Source organism: Staurois parvus, unplaced genomic scaffold (assembly GCF_062004578.1).
Source record: "Staurois parvus isolate SC_StPar_1 unplaced genomic scaffold, SC_StPar_1.0 ptg000436l, whole genome shotgun sequence".
NCBI classification, from domain to species: Eukaryota; Metazoa; Chordata; class Amphibia; order Anura; family Ranidae; genus Staurois; species Staurois parvus.
In genome coordinates this window covers 7,194,482-7,213,041 of record NW_028318232.1, presented here as the reverse complement: position 1 = coordinate 7,213,041, position 18,560 = coordinate 7,194,482, and the positions used below count along the sequence as shown (strand labels likewise).

General features: G+C 43.4%; 1 protein-coding gene across 2 annotated transcripts in view; it reads right to left on the bottom strand.

The window, feature by feature from the left end:
• POLR3H (RNA polymerase III subunit H) overlaps positions 1–18,560 on the bottom strand; it is a 70,783-nt gene that overhangs the window by 31,220 nt on the left and 21,003 nt on the right. For both annotated transcript variants that reach the window (XM_089687723.1, XM_089687722.1), the window contains exon 2: positions 7,082–7,210. In XM_089687723.1, the coding sequence (XP_089543849.1) occupies positions 7,082–7,192 (111 nt within the window). In that variant the 5' untranslated portion in view covers positions 7,193–7,210. The remainder of the gene's footprint in view (positions 1–7,081; positions 7,211–18,560) is intronic.

Below are 18,560 nucleotides of genomic sequence, written 5' to 3'. Positions count from 1 at the left end.
AAGCCTAGCCTACTGGTACATGGCTGTGTCCAGGAATGCCATGTTCACTGGCCAAGAAGTACAAGAGGCTGAGGTAAAGAAGAAAAAATGTAATCAGTCAGATGTGCAGATGAGTTAGTTTGAGCAGCAGGCAGAGACTTGGTCAGCAAACAAAGGATCGGTCCAGGCAGCAGGCATAAATGTGGTCAATTACCAGGCCAAGGTCAGTACAGGTGTCAAGGAGAGGCAAAACTACACTGGTGTGGTGGCGATTAGGAACACTGTTGCTGGCTGCACTGGTCTGGTTTTACTGCCCCTTAAACACTACCCTCTTTAGCTGCAGAGGAAGCATCTGGAGTAAGAAGGGGGGGGGAGGTAAATATGCCGTGGCTGCAATGCTTTTGCTTCATATGAACGGTGGTGTTTGTGTAGGGTCCAAGGGGTTAAAGCAAACAGTAAGGAGGCAATATACCACCTTCTTACTGCTTGTCAAATGCTCTCTGAATAGCGATCCAAACACAGATCGCTCATCAGAGAACATCGCACATGTGAGCTATCCTTATGGTGACACTATGGACTTTGGACTGCAGAGAGAGAAATATAATTTTACCTCTGTACAAATTATTAGTAAGACCTCACCTGGAAAATGCAGTTCAGTTTTGGGCACAAGGGAACTGGAGAAAGTGCAGAAAAGGGCAACCAAACTGATCAGAGGCATGGAGGAGCTCAGCTGTGAGGAAATATTAGAGGAACTGAATTTATTCTCTCTTGAGAAGAGGAGATTAAGGGAGGATATGATCAACATGTATAAATACAAAGGTGATCAATACAGTGAACTTGGTGTAGAGTTATTAACTTTTAAGTCATCACAAAGGACAAGGAGGCACTTTTTACGTCTGGAAGAAAATAAATTTAATCCAAAAATATGGAAAAGGCTTCTTCACTGTGAAAAAGTGGAATAGACTCCCTCAAGAGCTGGTTCTGGCCAGCTCAGGAGATTGTTTTAAGAAAAGCCTGGATTCATTTCTAAATGCACATAATAAAAGTGGATACTAATACTTCTAGGTGATCCAGGAAATAGCCTCTTGGGGGATAAGTAAGGAATGATGGAGGGGTCTGAAATTCACATTGTAGGTGCATTCCCACTCAGAGACAGAATTTAAAAATTCAGGAAATCACATTGTATGATTTTTAAAGAATTTATTTGTCTTGCACTGCTGAACATAAGTATTTGAACAACTGAGAAAATCAGTGTTAATATTTGGTACATAAGCCTTTGTTTGCAATTACAGAGGTCAAACGTTACCTGTAGTTCTTGACCAGGTTTGCACACGCTGCAACAGGGATTTTGGCCCACTCCTCTACACAGATCTTTTCAGATCTGTCAGGTTTCGGGGCTGTCGGTGAGCAACACAGAGTTTCAGCTCCCTCCAAAGATGTTCTATTGGATTTAGGTCTGCAGACTGGCTAGGCCACTCCATAACCTTGATATGCTTCTTACGGAGCCACTCCTTGGTTATCCTGGCTGTGTGCTTCGAGTCGTTGTCATGTTGGAAGACCCAGCCATGACCCATCTTCAATGCTCTGACTGAGGGAAGGACGTTGTTGCTCAAAATCTCACAATAAGTGGCCCCATTCATCCTCTCCTTAATACAGTGCAGTCGTCCTGTCCCCTTTGCAGAAAAGCACCCCAAAGCATGATGTTACCACCCCCATGCTTCACAGTAGGGATGGTGTTCTTGGGATGCAACTCATCCTTTTTCCTCCAAACACGACGAGTAAAGTTTAGACCAAAAAGTTCTACTTTGGTCTCATCTGACTACATGACTTTCTCCCATGCCTCCTCTGGATCATCCAGATGGTCATTGGCAAACTTCAGACGGGCCTGGACATGTGATGACTTGAGCAGGGGAACCTTCCGTGCAATGCATGATTTGAAACCATGACGGCGTAGTGTTCTACCGACAGTGACCTTTGAAACTGTGGTCCCAGCTCTCTTCATGTCATTGACCAGCTCCTCCCTTGTAGTTCTGGGCTGATTCCTCACCTTTTTTATCATCAGTGATACCCCATGAGGTGAGATCTAGCCCTAGTCCGAGGGAGACTGACAGTCATCTTTAGCCTCTTCCATTTTCTAACAATTGCTCCAACAGTTGATCTATTTTCACCAAGCTGCTTGGCAATTGCCTTGCGGAGGTCCACAATTTTGTCTCTGGTGTCTTTTGACAGCTCTTTGGTCTTGCCCATGGTAGTAGTTGGCGTCTGACTGACTGTGGGGTGGACAGGTGTCTTTAAAGAGCTCAGACAGGTGCTACTAAGTTAAATTAATGAGTGGAGTAGAGGTGGACTTTTTAAATGCACAGTAACAGGTCTTTGAGAGCCAGAATCCTTGCTGTTTCTTAGGTGATCAAATACTTATGTTCAGCAGTGCAAGACAAATAAATTCTTTAAAAATCATACAATGTGATTTCCTGAATTTTCTTTTTAAATTCTGTCTCTCAGAGTGGGAATGCACCTGCAATGTGAATTTCAGACCCCTCCATGATTTCTAACTGGGAGAACTTAAAAATCGCAGGGTGTTCAAATACTTTTGTTCCTCACTGTATATATATGATTTTGAATGTTTGCCCACTCACAAAGAAATGATCAGTTTAAAATGGAATGGTAGGTGTATTGTAACACAGAGACAGAATAACAACAAAAAATTCAAAAGAAATGCATGTCTAACAAATTATGCACTAATATGCATGTTCATGAGGGAAATAAGTATTTGATCCCCTTCACAAAACATAACTTAGTATTTGATGGCAAATCATTTGTTGGCAATCACAGAGGTCAGATGTTTCCTGTAGTTGGCCACCAGGTTTGCACACATCTCAGGAGGGATTTTGGCCCACTCCTCTTGGCAGATCCTCTCCAAGTCATTAAGGTTTGGTGGCTGACGTTTGGCAACTCGAACTTTTAGCTCCCTCCACAGATTTTCAATCAAATTAAGGTCTGGAGACTGACTAGGCCACTCCAGGACCTTAATCTGCTTCTTCTTGAACCACTCCTTTGTTGCCTTGGCCATGTGTTTTGGGTCATTGTCATGCTGGAACACCCATCCACGACCCATTTTCAATGCCCTGGCTGAGGGAAGAAGATTCTCACTCAAGATTTGACGGTAGATTGCCCCAGCCATTGTCCCTTTGATGCAGTGCAGTTGTCCTGTCCCCTTAGCAAAAAAACACCCCCAAAGCAGAATGTTTCCACCACCATGTTTGACAGTTGGGATGGTGCTCTTGGGGTCATAGTCAGCATTCCTCCTCCTCCAAACACGGCGAGTTTAGGCCAAAGAGCTTGATTTTGGTCTCACCTGACCACAACACTTTCAACCAGTCCCCCTCTGTATCATTCAGTTGTTCAGTGGCAAACTTCAGACGGGCCTGGACATGTGCTTTCTTGAGCAGAGGGACCTTGTGGGCACTGCAGGATTTCAATCCTTGTCGGCATACTGTGTTACCAATTGTTTTCTTGGTGACTGTGGTCCCAGCTGCCTGGAGATCATTGACAAGATCCTCACGTGTAGTTCTGGGATGAATCCTCAATGTTCTCATGATCACTCACACTCCACGAGGTGAGATCTTGCATGGTGCACCAGACCAAGGGAGACTGCTTTGTGTTTCTTCCATTTGCGAATGATTGCACCAACTGTTGTCACCTTCTCACCAAGCTGCTTGGCGATAGTTTGGTAGCCCAGTCCAGCCTTGTGTAGGTCTACAATCTTGTCCCTGACATCCTTGGACAGCTCTTTGGTCTTTGCCATGGTGGAGAGTTTGGAATCTGATTGTTTGATTGCTCCTGTGGACAGGTGTCTTTTATACAGGTAACAAAATGAGATTAGCAGCACTCCCTTTAAGAGACTGCTTCTAATCTCAGCTGGTTACCTGTATGAAAGATACCTGTTAGCCAGAAATCCTGCTGAATGATAGGGGATCAAATACGTATTTCCCTCATGAACATGCAAATCAGTGCATAATTTGTTGTTAGACATGCATTTATTTTGAATTTTTTGTTGCTATTCTGTCTCTCAGTGTTACAATACACCTACCATTCAATTTTTAGACTGATCATTTCTTTGTGCCTGGGCAAATATTCAAGATCAGCAGGGGATCAAATACTTATATTACACATATATATACACACACACACACATTTTATATAAATCTGTGTGTGTGTGCGCGTGTGTGTAAAAAAACATTAAAAGATAAATAACAAAAAGGCACACAAATATATTTAGGGGATATAGGGGAGGGGTTTGGGTGGTGTGATTGGGATTTTTTTAAATATATTCTGATTGTACTGTAAGTAATCAATCAGTAAAACCGTTCAAAGGCTTTTTTCATGATGCCTTTGTTTACTACAGTGATTGATCACAGCTATCACATGGTACAAGGCCACTGTGACTGGCCCTGATACTAAGTGATCGCTGTGACCAATCACAGAGATCATACATAAATGACAGCTATTGTTTACTACTGTAACTGTGATCTGGTGGACACAATGGTCACAGATCGTGCCTCTGCCTGCTCCTGTGAGCATGCACAAGCAGCCAATGCAGAAAGACATACCGGTATCTCCTGCTGCATTGGCGCCGCTTCCGTCCAGCCAATGTAGATAAACAGCCAGACAGAAGCAGCACCAATGCAGATGGACATACCAGTACATCTCCCTGCATTGGCTGCTCGTGCACGCTCACAGGAGTGAGCAACAGCATGCTATGTGACCACTGTTTCCACAGAATTACAGTTAACAGTGGTATGGTGGACATAGTGGATACAGATTGCATTGCTGCACGCTCCTGTGAATGTGCACAAGCAGCCAATGCAAGAAGATGGACCTGTATATCCACCCCCATTGGCACTGCTCTTGTCTGGCCATTTGTCTTCATTGGTCAGATGGGAGGTGGTTAAAGATGATGTTCAGTAAAAATAAGAATGCTTGCCGATAGTGGAAAAACAAATACCGACTCAGTAATAATTCACAAACAACAATTGTAAGCCTTTGGTCTGCATTAGAAAACTAAAGAGTACATACATCACTGAATTCTAAAAATGTGTAAATTACAGTTCTCTGTAAAGGCTACCCCCACTTCTTGTTCACCAGCTGGAGCCCTAAAGTTCAGCAGGGACAAGCCAAATTTAGATCCATGTATGGCCACTGAGGTTGAACATAAGTTGATCTACTGATTGACTTTTGTTAAAGTGCGTTGTCGGATTTTAGACGTTTAGTCAGTGCTGCAGGCAACAGCCTGCAGCTTGGATGGGCTACCCAATACTATTGCCAGATCTCAACTTGTTCAAGTTATCATAGGAAGAGCTTCATTGTAAGGTAAAAAAAAAAAAACTGCCCTAGAAGTCAAGCTGCACCTCCAGAAAGAGCTGTTTTCTTTAAATCTACAGAAAAATTATATGAAAAAAGAAAGTTGTGACATTGTCAATCTATTGATTAGAATTTATGATCAAATTAATGCCATTTTGATGTATAAAGCTACAAAATGCTATTAAAAACAAACATTTCTGTGTGCTTCTAAACTTATGAAGGCTAATGCACATCAACTGCCTGCTTTGTGTTTTTAATGCTTATACCTTTAAAACTAATACAATTACACATAGTAGTGTTTTTACATGACTGATCATTTAAGTCACTGCAAACCAAACTGAGACAATGCACAAGCCCTGAAAAGTAAATTACATTTCGAAATGAATTTGTGTATAATATTTCCAAGAAGTGAAACTGGAAAGGTTGCTATTTGCAACAAATCCAGTGTTATTCCTATTCGTTTTCATGTATCAGCTCCAATGTAACGCCACAAAAATATGTAAAATCTTATTTTCTGAAAAATCTTTTCGTGTCAACGCCAAAGTACAAGGAAATGGTGGATATACTAAACAGTAAGTCATTTTGACTGTCAATACATACAAGCATATATTAAATTTACAAACAGGGGTTGGACAAAAAATGGAAGTGCTACATGATTTGCAGTTGTGAAAGTGACATGTTTCACGTTGAAATCAGTAGTGATGCGACAATCTTTTGCGAACGCTGTGTTATGAGACACCTAGCTAACAGGTTAGAAGCCTCACTTTCGTCATTCACTGCATCCGCTGCTAATAACACAGTCATGTCAGAGCTTAATGAGCTTCAATGAGGGCAAATTGTTGCTGCCGTCTTAGCTGGTGCCTCTGTGACTGAAGTTGCCAATTTATTTGCCATGTCGCAAGGTACAGTATCAAAGGTTATATTGGCATACCTAAAACTGATACCTTTTCAGTGCGATTTGAGCCCATACAAAATGACTAGGCTTAAATCACACTGCAAAGAATCGCATGTGCCTTCAACAGGAATGCGATGCAATTGTCATAGTGACTTTAACCTGGGTTCACACAGGAGAGGTACAGGAAACCGCTTGTGATGTGGAGAGGAGTCGCACCGCATTATGTATGGGCTCAAATAGCACTGTACAGGCATTATAAATACTGTATAATAATAATAATTGGTACCTGGTATCAGCGAGTAGCTGAGCACAATTATTGGTACTCGTGCTCGTTGGTTAAAAAAAACAGGTATCGATGCATCCCTATATGCCGTCAAACTTTGATACCGTACCTCACAACATGGCAAATAAATTGGCAACTTCAGTCACAGAGACACCAGCTACACAGGAACCAACAATTTGCCTTCTTTGAAGCTCAGTAAGCTCTTACATGACTCTATATTACTAGCAGCGCACGCAGTGAATGAAGAAAGTCATGCTTCCCACCTGTTAGCTAGGTGTCTCATCACACAGCGGAAGCAAAAGAATGTTACATCACTTCCGCTTTCAAAGTGAAACATGTTATCCATTTTTCCATTTTTTTTTTGTCTAACCCCTGTGTATTGGAGACAATGCAAGTAACCTGGTTAAAAATTTACTTTAATAGTTTGTAAGAATGACTAAACACAGTTCTTTACTTGACACAATGCAAAGACCAAAATAGTTCATATGAAAATGCATTGATTCACAGTCCATGTTTGCTTATGAGGATTTATATTTTGTTTTTTTAAACCTAATTCTGCTTACCTTATTTGCCAATTTCTTGTTTAGTTCTTCTGCAATGGAGTCATTCAGTTTACGTTCAAACTGCCAAGGAGTTGTCCGTACAGTGTCCACCATTTCAACTAGGACAAACATGGTGGATGGTAGCAAAGACTGCAGATCAAAATAATAAAGGCAAATTACTCTATATGTACAGTATCCCATACAAATCAACATTAGTGTCTATTTAGTAAGAGGTACAAGGACACATACACATGTAACTAATGGCATACCACAAGGCTCTGCACTAGGTCCTGTTCTGTTTAATCTCTCTGTAAGAGATATATCCAAAAGGTTTGATGGGCAAGGTAATTCCTTTTTGCTGATGACACTTCGCTGGTCACAGATAAAATCGAAATTCAGCAGGGACCGGTCGAATTTAAATCCATGTGTGACCGCTTCCACTTGACAGAAGTCAATCTAATGATTGACTTCTGTCAAAGGAGGTTGTTGGAAAATTTATCTTGATCAGCGGCTGCAGCCACTGATAAATGTATTCTGACAGCCGAGAGTACCCATCTCAGTGGGTAGGATTCCTGCACCTTGTGCTTATGGAGGTATCCATTCGTGTTTTCTCCATTCAGCTCTCTGCTTGAGAACAAAAACAAAAAAAACAAAAACACCCATTTATAGCCAGCCTAAATATGCTACTGGGTTGATACTCCTGGAGATGACTGGGATACCCCTAAAACACTGATGGACTAGACTTTGAATGCAACCTGTGGTATTATCAGCAATCCTTGCCTCTATCATTCAGGGTTCAGGGATTTCGTGTGTTCCAATGTGGTCATATGAAGGCATCAATTCACATCTATTAGGCTTCAAGTACACTGCTGCTCCTAAACATGAATTTAGGAGATTTTTGGTGAGTTCAGGAGACACTGAACTCAACTCAATAAAAGCCTATGTGTCCATGTACACATAGGCGTTTACTAGAATTTAGGAGCAGTTAAACATACCTTGCCCGAACGCAGAAGAATCGCGTTCAGGAAAGAAATGTTTTGGACCAAAAAAAAAAAGAAAATGCTAAACACAGCAAAAAAACACATGTAAACGCAGCTAAAATCTAGCTGCGTTTAAAGCTTGGGCATTTATCCATGTCAATGGAAAATACTCTGGCCAATCAAATTAATAAATTGGCAAGCGCTAAACACGGTACCGCATTTACATGCGATTTTGCCATGTTTAGCACTCTGTTGTCAGGAGAGCATAACATCTAGGGGAGTTCATGTGTATATGAGGCCTTAATCTACATGACCAATGTCATCTGTGTTCCTTATATCAGAATATACCATATATATCCCTGAGGAAAACAAGTGTTCGGAACACATTGGATCTCTCCATATGTGCTTGTCTAAACAAGAGATTCTGTACCTATGTAATATATGGAGAATACAATTGTGTACCGTACCACTAATTATTGATGTTGGACTAAAACAATGCTGTTAAATTTGCCATAGTTCATGTTTTTATCATTTGTGTTTAATAAAGCATTTTGTGATTTGACTTGGTTATACTGCTATATTTGTCTATTAGTGTCCATAAAAGTCCACGCTACATATACTATAAGATATTTGATCTTTTTGGGATGATGGCACTGTAGAGTATGAAGTAGTCCTTGTGGATACTATTCCTTGAGGTGTTTGTGACACGAAACAGGATTTGGCATTGCTGAAATATTGGTCTAAGGAGTGGAAACTGTAGTTCAAAATTTCTAAATGGAAAAATAATTTTCTACTAGGAGTACAATATTGGGAGTACAGCACTGACCAGAACTAAAAGGAGAAAAAGATTTGGGTGTGCTTATTCTATGGAACTACAAATAAACAGTGTGGCCATCACTCTACTATATATGCTTACATTACAATGTTTTTATTATTAATATTTTTATTGGGGACTGGATGCCTGTGCTAAAGATTAATAATCTCTCTGCAGGTATTCAGATGCTTGCAATAAATGTTTGAATTTAACTTTGAACAATGCCTAGTTGTAATGCAAAAAGAGCCAGTATAATGCATCTGGTAGGTAGGCTTTTTTATCCGAATGTTGTGTGCCTTTTTTACCCACAAATATGGAACATATTATGGGGTGTTCAAGTTGCTGGGGTCACACAATTATAAGGCATCTGCTACAAGAACATCCATGAAAATGCAAATAAAGTGGCAAGTCTTTATGGTTATGTGGTAATAAAATAAAAACTACTGGAAATTAAATGTTCTGCTAATTTATAAGCTTTGAAAGGTTAGTTCACCTTTTCACAACATATTAGGTGTTGAACCCCTAGGGAGCTGGGCCACTGCTTTGTGTTGTGGCCTGGACCCGCCAAGGTGCTGCCAGCAGAGAATATATTAACCTTTCGTTGCAACATGCAACCTCGCAAAGCTGGTGAACTGACACGTTTCAGGGGCGTGCCACCTTCTTCAGCTATGCTGACCAACATATGCCATAGCCAGATCTATATCTGAATTAGATGGAGTCAGAGGTCATGTCAAAAGGTCATAAGCCAAAAGACTAAAACTTGCACTATAAATCCATATATAGCCATATCTAAAGATATATACCGACATAGTGTACCATGCTACAAAGTAATGTTTGTTCGTGGAGTGACAGTATAGGCTCACGGTAATGGTAACATCCATGTGTGTGTAATCAGGAGAGCTGTTATGACTGACACTGGAACGCAAGTGTGGAGCCTCCGTGGACCAGAAGTGCATCACCCATTCACTTTAATTGGTCACAGGAAGCGATACGGCAGGGACCAAACTACCACAACAGTGTGGCCCCACCGAGTGGTGTCACTGGTCCGCAGCCGAACGCTAACAGGGCAATCAGCCCTCAAGAGAAGCACCAAAATAAAAATAAAATAGACCATGCAAAAGCATTCGTAGCACACCATCCAAGATTGGTGCTGCAGTAGAAACCACAGGTGGCCCAAAAACAAACATAAGCAAAAAAGTTGTGGAAAAGGGAAACCTTTTGGATACAATCAATACAGCAACTGGACTTGTTCTCTCCGAACATGTTGGTTTGGATGTTCAGGCCCTTGTGCAATAGCTTTTACATCAAGTTTAACATGTATATAAACATATACTCTTTAGATAGCTCACAGGCTTTGCTAAATCATGGAGCTCCGCTTCTTGAGCTGGTGGAAAAAATGATCAAAGGACTCTAAATACAGAGCATCCTTCTTGGTGATAACTGCATATTTAGCATGAGTCTAGCCATTCTTGGTATAAAATGAGGATCAGGTAGAGCCACCCCTAACTGGTATCCTTAGAGTGTAGGATGCACGTCACCACTGGCGTGATACGATTGCACTGTTGTATACACGTCTTGTGTCATTTTCTTCTTTTTTTTTCTTCTCTGTTTTTTTTGTTTTTGTTTTATACAGGGTTCCGGGACGCCACGGTCCGATCGCCAGTGGGAGTAGAAATTGTTGGCTGCTTTATGCTTTTTTTGTTGAGCGTGTTATGCTGATGCCGCCATGGCCTCGCCCCTTTTGAAAATACATTCACAAAATGTTCAAGGCTTCAATTCGCCTCAGAAGCGGGCTAAAGTTTTTCATCACCTCAAATCGCAACAAATTGACGTGGTATGTTTACAAGAGACCAGATTTTCTCAGTACTCCGCTCCACGTTATCTTTCACCTCACTATCCCACCTTTTACACGGCCTCGGCTCCTGAGAAGCGTTGGGGTGTACTGATAGCTTTCAAACGCAATCTCCCTTTTGTCTGTGCTCGGAAAATAGCGGAGACCACGGGAAGGTATTTGCTTCTGCAAGGCACCCTCTGGGACCAGGAGGTTACATTTGTCTCTTACTATGCTCCTAATCGTATTCAGCATAAATTCTTTTCGCATCTTTGCACCATTGTTTCCCGACACTCCAAGGGTCTGCTTCTTGTTTTGGGAGATTCAAATGTTACCTTGGATTCCACATTGGATAGGCGCAACGCACGGGGGGCGGCCCCTTCTCACTACTTAGTGCTGGAGGAACGTATGCGCTCTCTTGCAGACGGTGGGGCTGGCGGACATCTGGAGGGAACTTCACCCAACTGAGCGTGACTTTACATTCTATTCCAATCCTGACAGTTTTTTGTAGAATTGACCATATATTCATGCATGTTCAGCAGCTTCCCTTGGTCCGGCGCATAACTATTCCCTCCTCACCCTGGTCGGACCATGATCCCTTGGTACTCCTCCTTGCCCTCTCTGGGTCAGAATGGCGCCCTTTTCATTGGCGCATCAATGACTCTTTATTGACCACTCAGACTACCTGCCAACAAATAGAATTTTTCTTACAAAACATACTTCACAGATCGGTCTCTTCGGCTGTGCCCCTATAGGAGGCGCATAAGGCCACGGTGCGGGGTCGTAAAGGTGGTGGGGTTGGTCCGCTCCTGTCAGCACAGAGCACCTTCCGAGTCCTCCCAAACCCCCCTCTCTATCCTTCTCCAAGGCCCACTGCATCCGACTATTCTCCCCAACCCCCCTGAAGATTGCTGTGATATACCGGCCTCCTGGATCCATATCCCGCTTCCTGGATGACTTTTCCTCCTGGCTACCCTTCTTCCTCTCCTCTGAGCTACCCACCATCATCCTTGGGGATTTCAACATCCCTGTCAACCTCGACAACCCGGCCACATCCCATCTCCTCAACTTAACCTCCTCCTTTGCACTTGCACAGTGCATACAATCCACCACCCACTCCGACGGTAATATCCTTGATCTCGTCTTCTCCAACCGCTGCACTCCCCACAACCTCACTAACACCCCCTTCTCTCTCTCTGACCATAACCTGATTACCTTCTCTATCTCCTCGTCCTCCAACGCCTACCCCTCCAAATGTCACACTACTACCAGCCGTAACCGCCGCAACCTTAACCCTGCCCCCCTCCACTCTGCAGCTGATCAACTCCACAACAGCATCCTCCCCGTCCTGCCCCGACTTGGCTATGACTGCCTATAACAACGTGATGTCAACAGCCCTTGACTCACTAGCGCCTTTAACCGCACGCAACATCAGACCCCGACCGCTCCAGCCCTGGCAGACTGATCACAACAAAACTCTCAAACTACACAGTCGTGCCCTGGAGCGACTATGGCGCGAAACCAAATCCCAACAAGCCTTCACCCTCTACAAATCTGCCTTCCACACCTACACCTCCTCCCTCCACGGAGCCAAACAAGCCTACTTCCTGACCCTCATCAAGGCCCTCTCCTCCAATCCTCGCCGACACTTCTCCACCTTCAACTCTCTACTCTCTCCACCCCCACCTCCACCCAGCACCTCACTCACCACCCCTGAGATTGCCAATCACTTCAAAAACAAGATTGACACAATTCGCAAGGACATCGCCGCAACTCACACTCCCTCTCAACCCATCACACAGCTACCCCCTCATCCCCCCTTTCCCTCGACATAACCCGCAGGGACTTCGTCACTGCTCAAACTCCCTCCAACCCCGTCCCCTGTCACACAGCTACCCCCTCATCACCCCTCTCCCACGGCCCCACCACTGCTCTGACCTCCACTTCCACCCCACCCTACATTCCTCATACTGAAGCCCCCTCAACACTCAACCTTTGACCTTACTACCATCGAGGAAGTCTCCAAGGTCCTCTCAGATGCCTGCCTCACCACCTGCCCCCTCGATCCTGTCCCCTCACAACTCCTCCATCCTATGCTCCCTCACCCACATCTTTAATCTTTCCCTCTCCTCCGGCACTTTCCCCTCCCCTCTGAAGCATGCACACATCACCCCCATACTTAAAAAGCCCTCCCTGGACCCCAATGACCCGAACAACCTCAGACCCATCTCCCTGCTCCCATTCACATCCAAACTCCTCGAACGCCTAGTCTACACCCGCCTAAGCTCTCACCTCAACGACAACCACCCCCTCGATCCCCTACAGTCCGGCTTCCGTCCCCTACACTCCACCGAAACTGCTTTACTCAAACTACCCAACGACCTGCTAACCGCCAAAGCTAATGGCCACTATTCAGTGCTCCTACTTCTTGACCTCTCCGAGGCCTTCGACACAGTCGACCGCCCCCTCCTCCTCCTCAAAAAACTACACTCCCTCGGCCTCAGAGATTCTGCTCTCTCCTGGCTCTCATCCTACCTGTCACAACGCTCTTTCAGCGTTACCTATAATGCTACCACCTCCCCCTCATTCCCCCTCTCTGTTGGGGTCCCTCAAGGCTCCGTCTTCGGGCCCCTTCTCTTCTCCATCTACACCTCCTCCCTTGGCCAACTCATACACTCTCACGGCTTCAAACTACCACCTATATGCCGATGACACACAAATCTATCTCTCAACCCCCCACCTCACCCCCTCAGTCTCCGCCCGAATCACACACCTACTGAGCGACATAGACTGGATGTCGCTCCACTTCCTTAAACTGAACCTCTCCAAAACCAAGTTTCTTGTCTTCCCCCCAGCCCGGACCCCATCCCCCACTGACTTTTCCATCATGTCCAACAACGCCACCATCAAGCCCGCCCCGCAGGCCAGAGTACTTGGTGTCATTCTGGACTCCAACCTATCCTTCCAGCCCCAAGTCCAATCTTTAATAAACTCGTGCAGACTCCACCTCCGCAACATCGCCAAAATACGTGCGTTCCTAACCCCAGAAACCACTAAACAGCTCATCCACTCCCTCATCATATCACGGCTCGACTACTGCAACTCCCTCCTCACCGGCCTGCCTCGCCACTGGCTATCCCCGCTTCAGTCGATCCTCAATACGGCTGCCAGACTCATTCACCTTTCCAACCGCTCCATCTCCGCCACCCCCCTCTGCCAATCCCTCCACTGGCTTCCGATTGCGCAACGGATCAAATTCAAAATCCTAACACTGACGTACAAAGCTGTCCACCATACTGCCCCGAACTACATCACTGACCTAATATCCAAGTACCGCCCAGCACGCACACTCCGCTCCTCACAAGACCTCCTTCTCTCTAGTTCCCTGGTCTCCTCCTCCCATGCCCGCCTCCAGGACTCCTCCAGGATGTCACCCATCCTCTGGAACTCCTTGCCCCAACCCATCAGATTATCACCTACTCTCCTCTCCTTTAGGTGCACCCTGAAAACCCATCTCTTCAGGGAAGCCTACCCCATCCCCTGCTAACTTGCCGACCTCCTTCACTCTTCCTACCACTCTATCCCCCACAGCTATCTCCTCCTGTGCCACCATCCCCTCCCTCCTAGATTGTAAGCTCTAAAGAGCAGGGCCCTCAATCCCCTCATGTTTTGCATTGTATTGTTATTGTTCTGTCACATGTTCTGTGTAATGTACAGCGCTGAGCGAACTATTGGCGCTTTATAAATACTGTATTATAATAACAATAATAATTTAGGCTTTGTTAAGTGTTAAGGCAGCTGCAATATAATCACCTATGGTAATCTAAAGAAACCCCATATCCACCCTATTATGTTGTAATTTCTTATGAGCAGGGCCCTATAATACTTTTTTTTTTTTTTAAACTGTATTATCTCCCGTTGTATTGTAAAGCGCTGTTGGCCCTATATAAATCTTGTGTAATAATACAAATTATAAATACAGCTTTTTCCCAATAACCTATATTCTATTTCCAACTAAAGGTTGTCTAAACCAGTTAAAATATATCTATATCATTAAAGTGTTACTAAACCCACAACAGTAAAATCAGTCTGTATATGCAGTAAAAGCATGCTTGTTATACGCACTGTGGAACCTAAGGGGTTAATCCTCTGCATTATGTAAAAAGGCTGTTTTATCCTGACTTCTCTGCCCCTCCCCTCTTTCAAAATGTCCACACTGATAACAGACAGAACCCACAGCCCTTCTACACATGCTCAGTTTAGTGTGTGTTACTAGAGGTTTGTTTTTTTTCTTAGGAGAGTGCATGTGATCAGCACAAGGCCAACCAGCACTGTCCAGACAGAGGTCAGGGATTTTGCATCTTCCTAGACCAGAAAGAAAACTCATCCTACAAGCTTTAACCAGTGCTCTGCTGAAGTCACAAGACTGCTCTAACTGCTGATGAGAAAAAGGTATTTAGCAGTTTATATTTACTAAGCAAATTGCACTTCCATGTTCTGTGTACTGTGGGAGACCAGATAGTGAATGCAGGGTCCTGGGTTTAGTAACACTTTAATAAAATGGTTAACATCATATCAGAAATGAATACTTGAGTGATTATCTCAATATCACACCCCAATTTCAGTTACACAGAAACATCTCCATAAGAGAGGATGCTTTACCCCATTTTCCTTTTTAAAATGCACCATTTCTACTATCAAAGGATATTTAATTTGTGTTATTTTATACTTACAATATGCACTTTTAAATTTAAACATTCATTTTACCATGATCACATTGTTTACCAGAATAATTAAGCCAACACATAATGTTATGAAAACGTGTAGTCATATTATACGTGTCCTTACCAGTTATCACTGATGTCTCATCCCAGCACATTCTTCTCATGGGAAAGAGGAAAGGAGGGAGGGAGGAAATCTACAGAGACCTACAGGACTAAAAAACCCCAGCAGACTCATTCACACACATACACGATCATCTCTCTAAAATCACTTGCATTTTTCCCCATTTCTTACACAACACATGCATATCATTCTCTCACTTTTTAAAGCTCTTCAAAATTCTCCTACCTAAAATTAGTTTTCTTTATTTTGTTCTCGGATATCCCTTCATTCCATGTACTGTAATCCCATACTCCGCTTACTTCAGCTCTTATGATCAGATGGGCAGCCATGATGCTCATCCCATCTTCCTTCTCTGACCACATATAAAAGTATTCTGTTTGAGTCAGGGCCAAAAATCATTATTTTCATACAATTTGACTCTCATTTCTCTGCTTTGGCTTTTTTCCCCAGGTTTTAGAATTTACTAGTTGTGGTGCCTTACTCTAAATGAATTCCACAACTTAACATCAACATTTCCCTCTATGTCGAATGTTACATTGTCTGTCACCCTCCATTCATCCTGCTCAAAAAGATAGCAGTTCCTCTAGCTCAGGGGTCTCCAAACTATGGCCCTCCAGCTGTTGAAGTACTACAAGTCCCATCATGCCTCTGCCTAGGGAGTTTTGTCTGTGGCTGTCAAGAGTTTTGCAAGGCCTCATGGGACTTGCAGTTCCTCAACAGCCTGGGGGGCCATAGTTTGGAGAACCCTGCTCTGTTTATTCTGCATGATTCTTAGTCCCTGTGGACTTGGTAACCCTGTTACTCCTTGTCGATCTCTGTCCATTTTAACCATTTATCTAGCGGCTCAGTATAGGCGAAACTGCACCTTTGGTTCTCTAGTACTTCTCTTGCACTGGGAATTTTCTTTGGTTACCGCTTACTTTTCATACAGTTAAAACTTAATGTAATGCCCATGACTGGCCAGCCTTCTCTCTTCTCCACTTGTGCCTATGCCCTCTTGCCTCTAGATCTATTACAGCAAATGTGTGCATCATATAACCTGTTAACCAGAACTTTTCTTACCTAGAACACTTCAGTAGACAGTAGAAAGTAACACCATATCATATAACCACTAATCAATACAGTTCAACTAAGGGGAGTAAAATTGGTACCCTTTGTTCCGAAAATGCCTTAAAGATCAAGGAAGTCTTATCTCAAAATGTAAGCAAAGGGCTTACCTCAGCCTGCTGATTATCAGAAATTCCCAGATAATCTCAGGCTCCTTGTTTCAGATTCTCAGGGTCACCTGTAAAATCCCCTCCAAAAGGCAAAGCTTGTCATCTGTTCTGGACATTCATACTAACATTTTATAGATGGGCAACTCCTACCCTCATATTGATTAATGGTTCCAAATTAATAAACTATTGCAGTAGGGAACATACACAAAAAGATACACTCAGCATCTTTCCAAATATCGGTTCTTTTTATTCGACGCATTTGAAGTTTTTTGATTACATAGGTATCACATTAATAATACAATTGTACTTTTATGGTATCAAGGAGCATTACACAGGCAGGCTAATTTCCTGAAGGAATGTAAACATTAGTGGTGCACCAAAATGGAAACTCTGGTGCAGAAACCGAAAATTCAAAATGCACTTGGCCGAAAATCGAAATGCGCAGTTTTTAAAAATGAATATATATTTTTTGGAAAAAAACACACTTGGATTAAAAAAAAAAACAAAAAACAATATATACCTCAATTGTTTTGTAAAATATGTACGAGAATGTTACGGCGAGTAAATAGATACCCAACATGTCACGCTTTAAAATTGCGCGAAACTGCGGTACTTAATCTCCATGGGTGATGCTTTAAAAATGTATACAGGTTAGCAATGTAAAGTTACACAGGAGGTCTAGTGTGAGAATTATTGCTCTTGCTCCGACGTTCGTGGCGATACCTCACATGTGTGGTTTGAACACCATTTACATATGTGGATATGGCCTACATATGCGTTCACCACTACGTGCGAGCACGGGGGGACGGGGCACTTTAAACTTTTTTTTTTTTAAATCTACTTAAATTTTTTTTTTTTGCACCGCTCCTTTTACAAAAATTGTAATAACTTTTATTCTTATCACAAGAAATGCATGCATCCCTTGTGATAGAAATAATTACGGACATATCCCCTTTATGGAGAGATGTGGGGTCAATAAGACCCCACATCTCTCCTCTGCAATGAAAAGCATTAGGTCAGGGGTGGCTAACCTGTGGCTCTCCAGCTGTTGTGGAACTACATTTCCCATGAGGCATTGCAAAGATGGGAAGTTACTGACTTGCAGAGGCATGATGGAACTTGTAGTCCTGCAGCAGCTGGAGAGCCGCAGGTTGGCCACCCCTGCATTAGGTGGTGGCCATCTTTCCTTCTCTCATCTCTATGCCCAACGCCGGGATCGATGGTTTCTCAAGTAAGACCGAATTATCGAGCGGCGGCCGGCGGGCGGGCGGCTTTGAGGGGCGGGTTTTTTTCGGCAGCTGTATCTGTGCTTTTTTTTCATTTTGGCCGGCAGCCGAAAGGGGTGTTTTCGGCCGAAACGTTTCGGTATTTCAGTACATCCCTATTTTGTTTGGTGACTGTGGTCCCAAATGCCTTGAAATCATTCACAAGCTCCTCATGTGTAGTTCTGGGCTGATTGCTCACTTACCCCATGAGGTGAAATCTTGATAGTTATTTTGTATTTCTTCCATTTGTGAATAATCGCTCAAACAGTTGTCTCACCAAGCTTCTTGCTGATGGTCTTTTAGCCCATTCCAGCCTTGTGCAGGTCTACAATCTTGTCCCTGACGTCCTTTGACAGCTCTTTGGTCTTACCCATGGTGGTGAGGTTTGAATGGAAGGAAGAGATTCTGTGGACAGGTGTCTTTTATACAAGTTGTCGTTAGGAGTACCTTCTTAAAATTGATGGGACTAATCTGTGTACCATATGAGCACATAGCCAGTCTGTGGGAGCCAGAATTATTGCTGGTTGGTAGGGGATCAAATACTTATT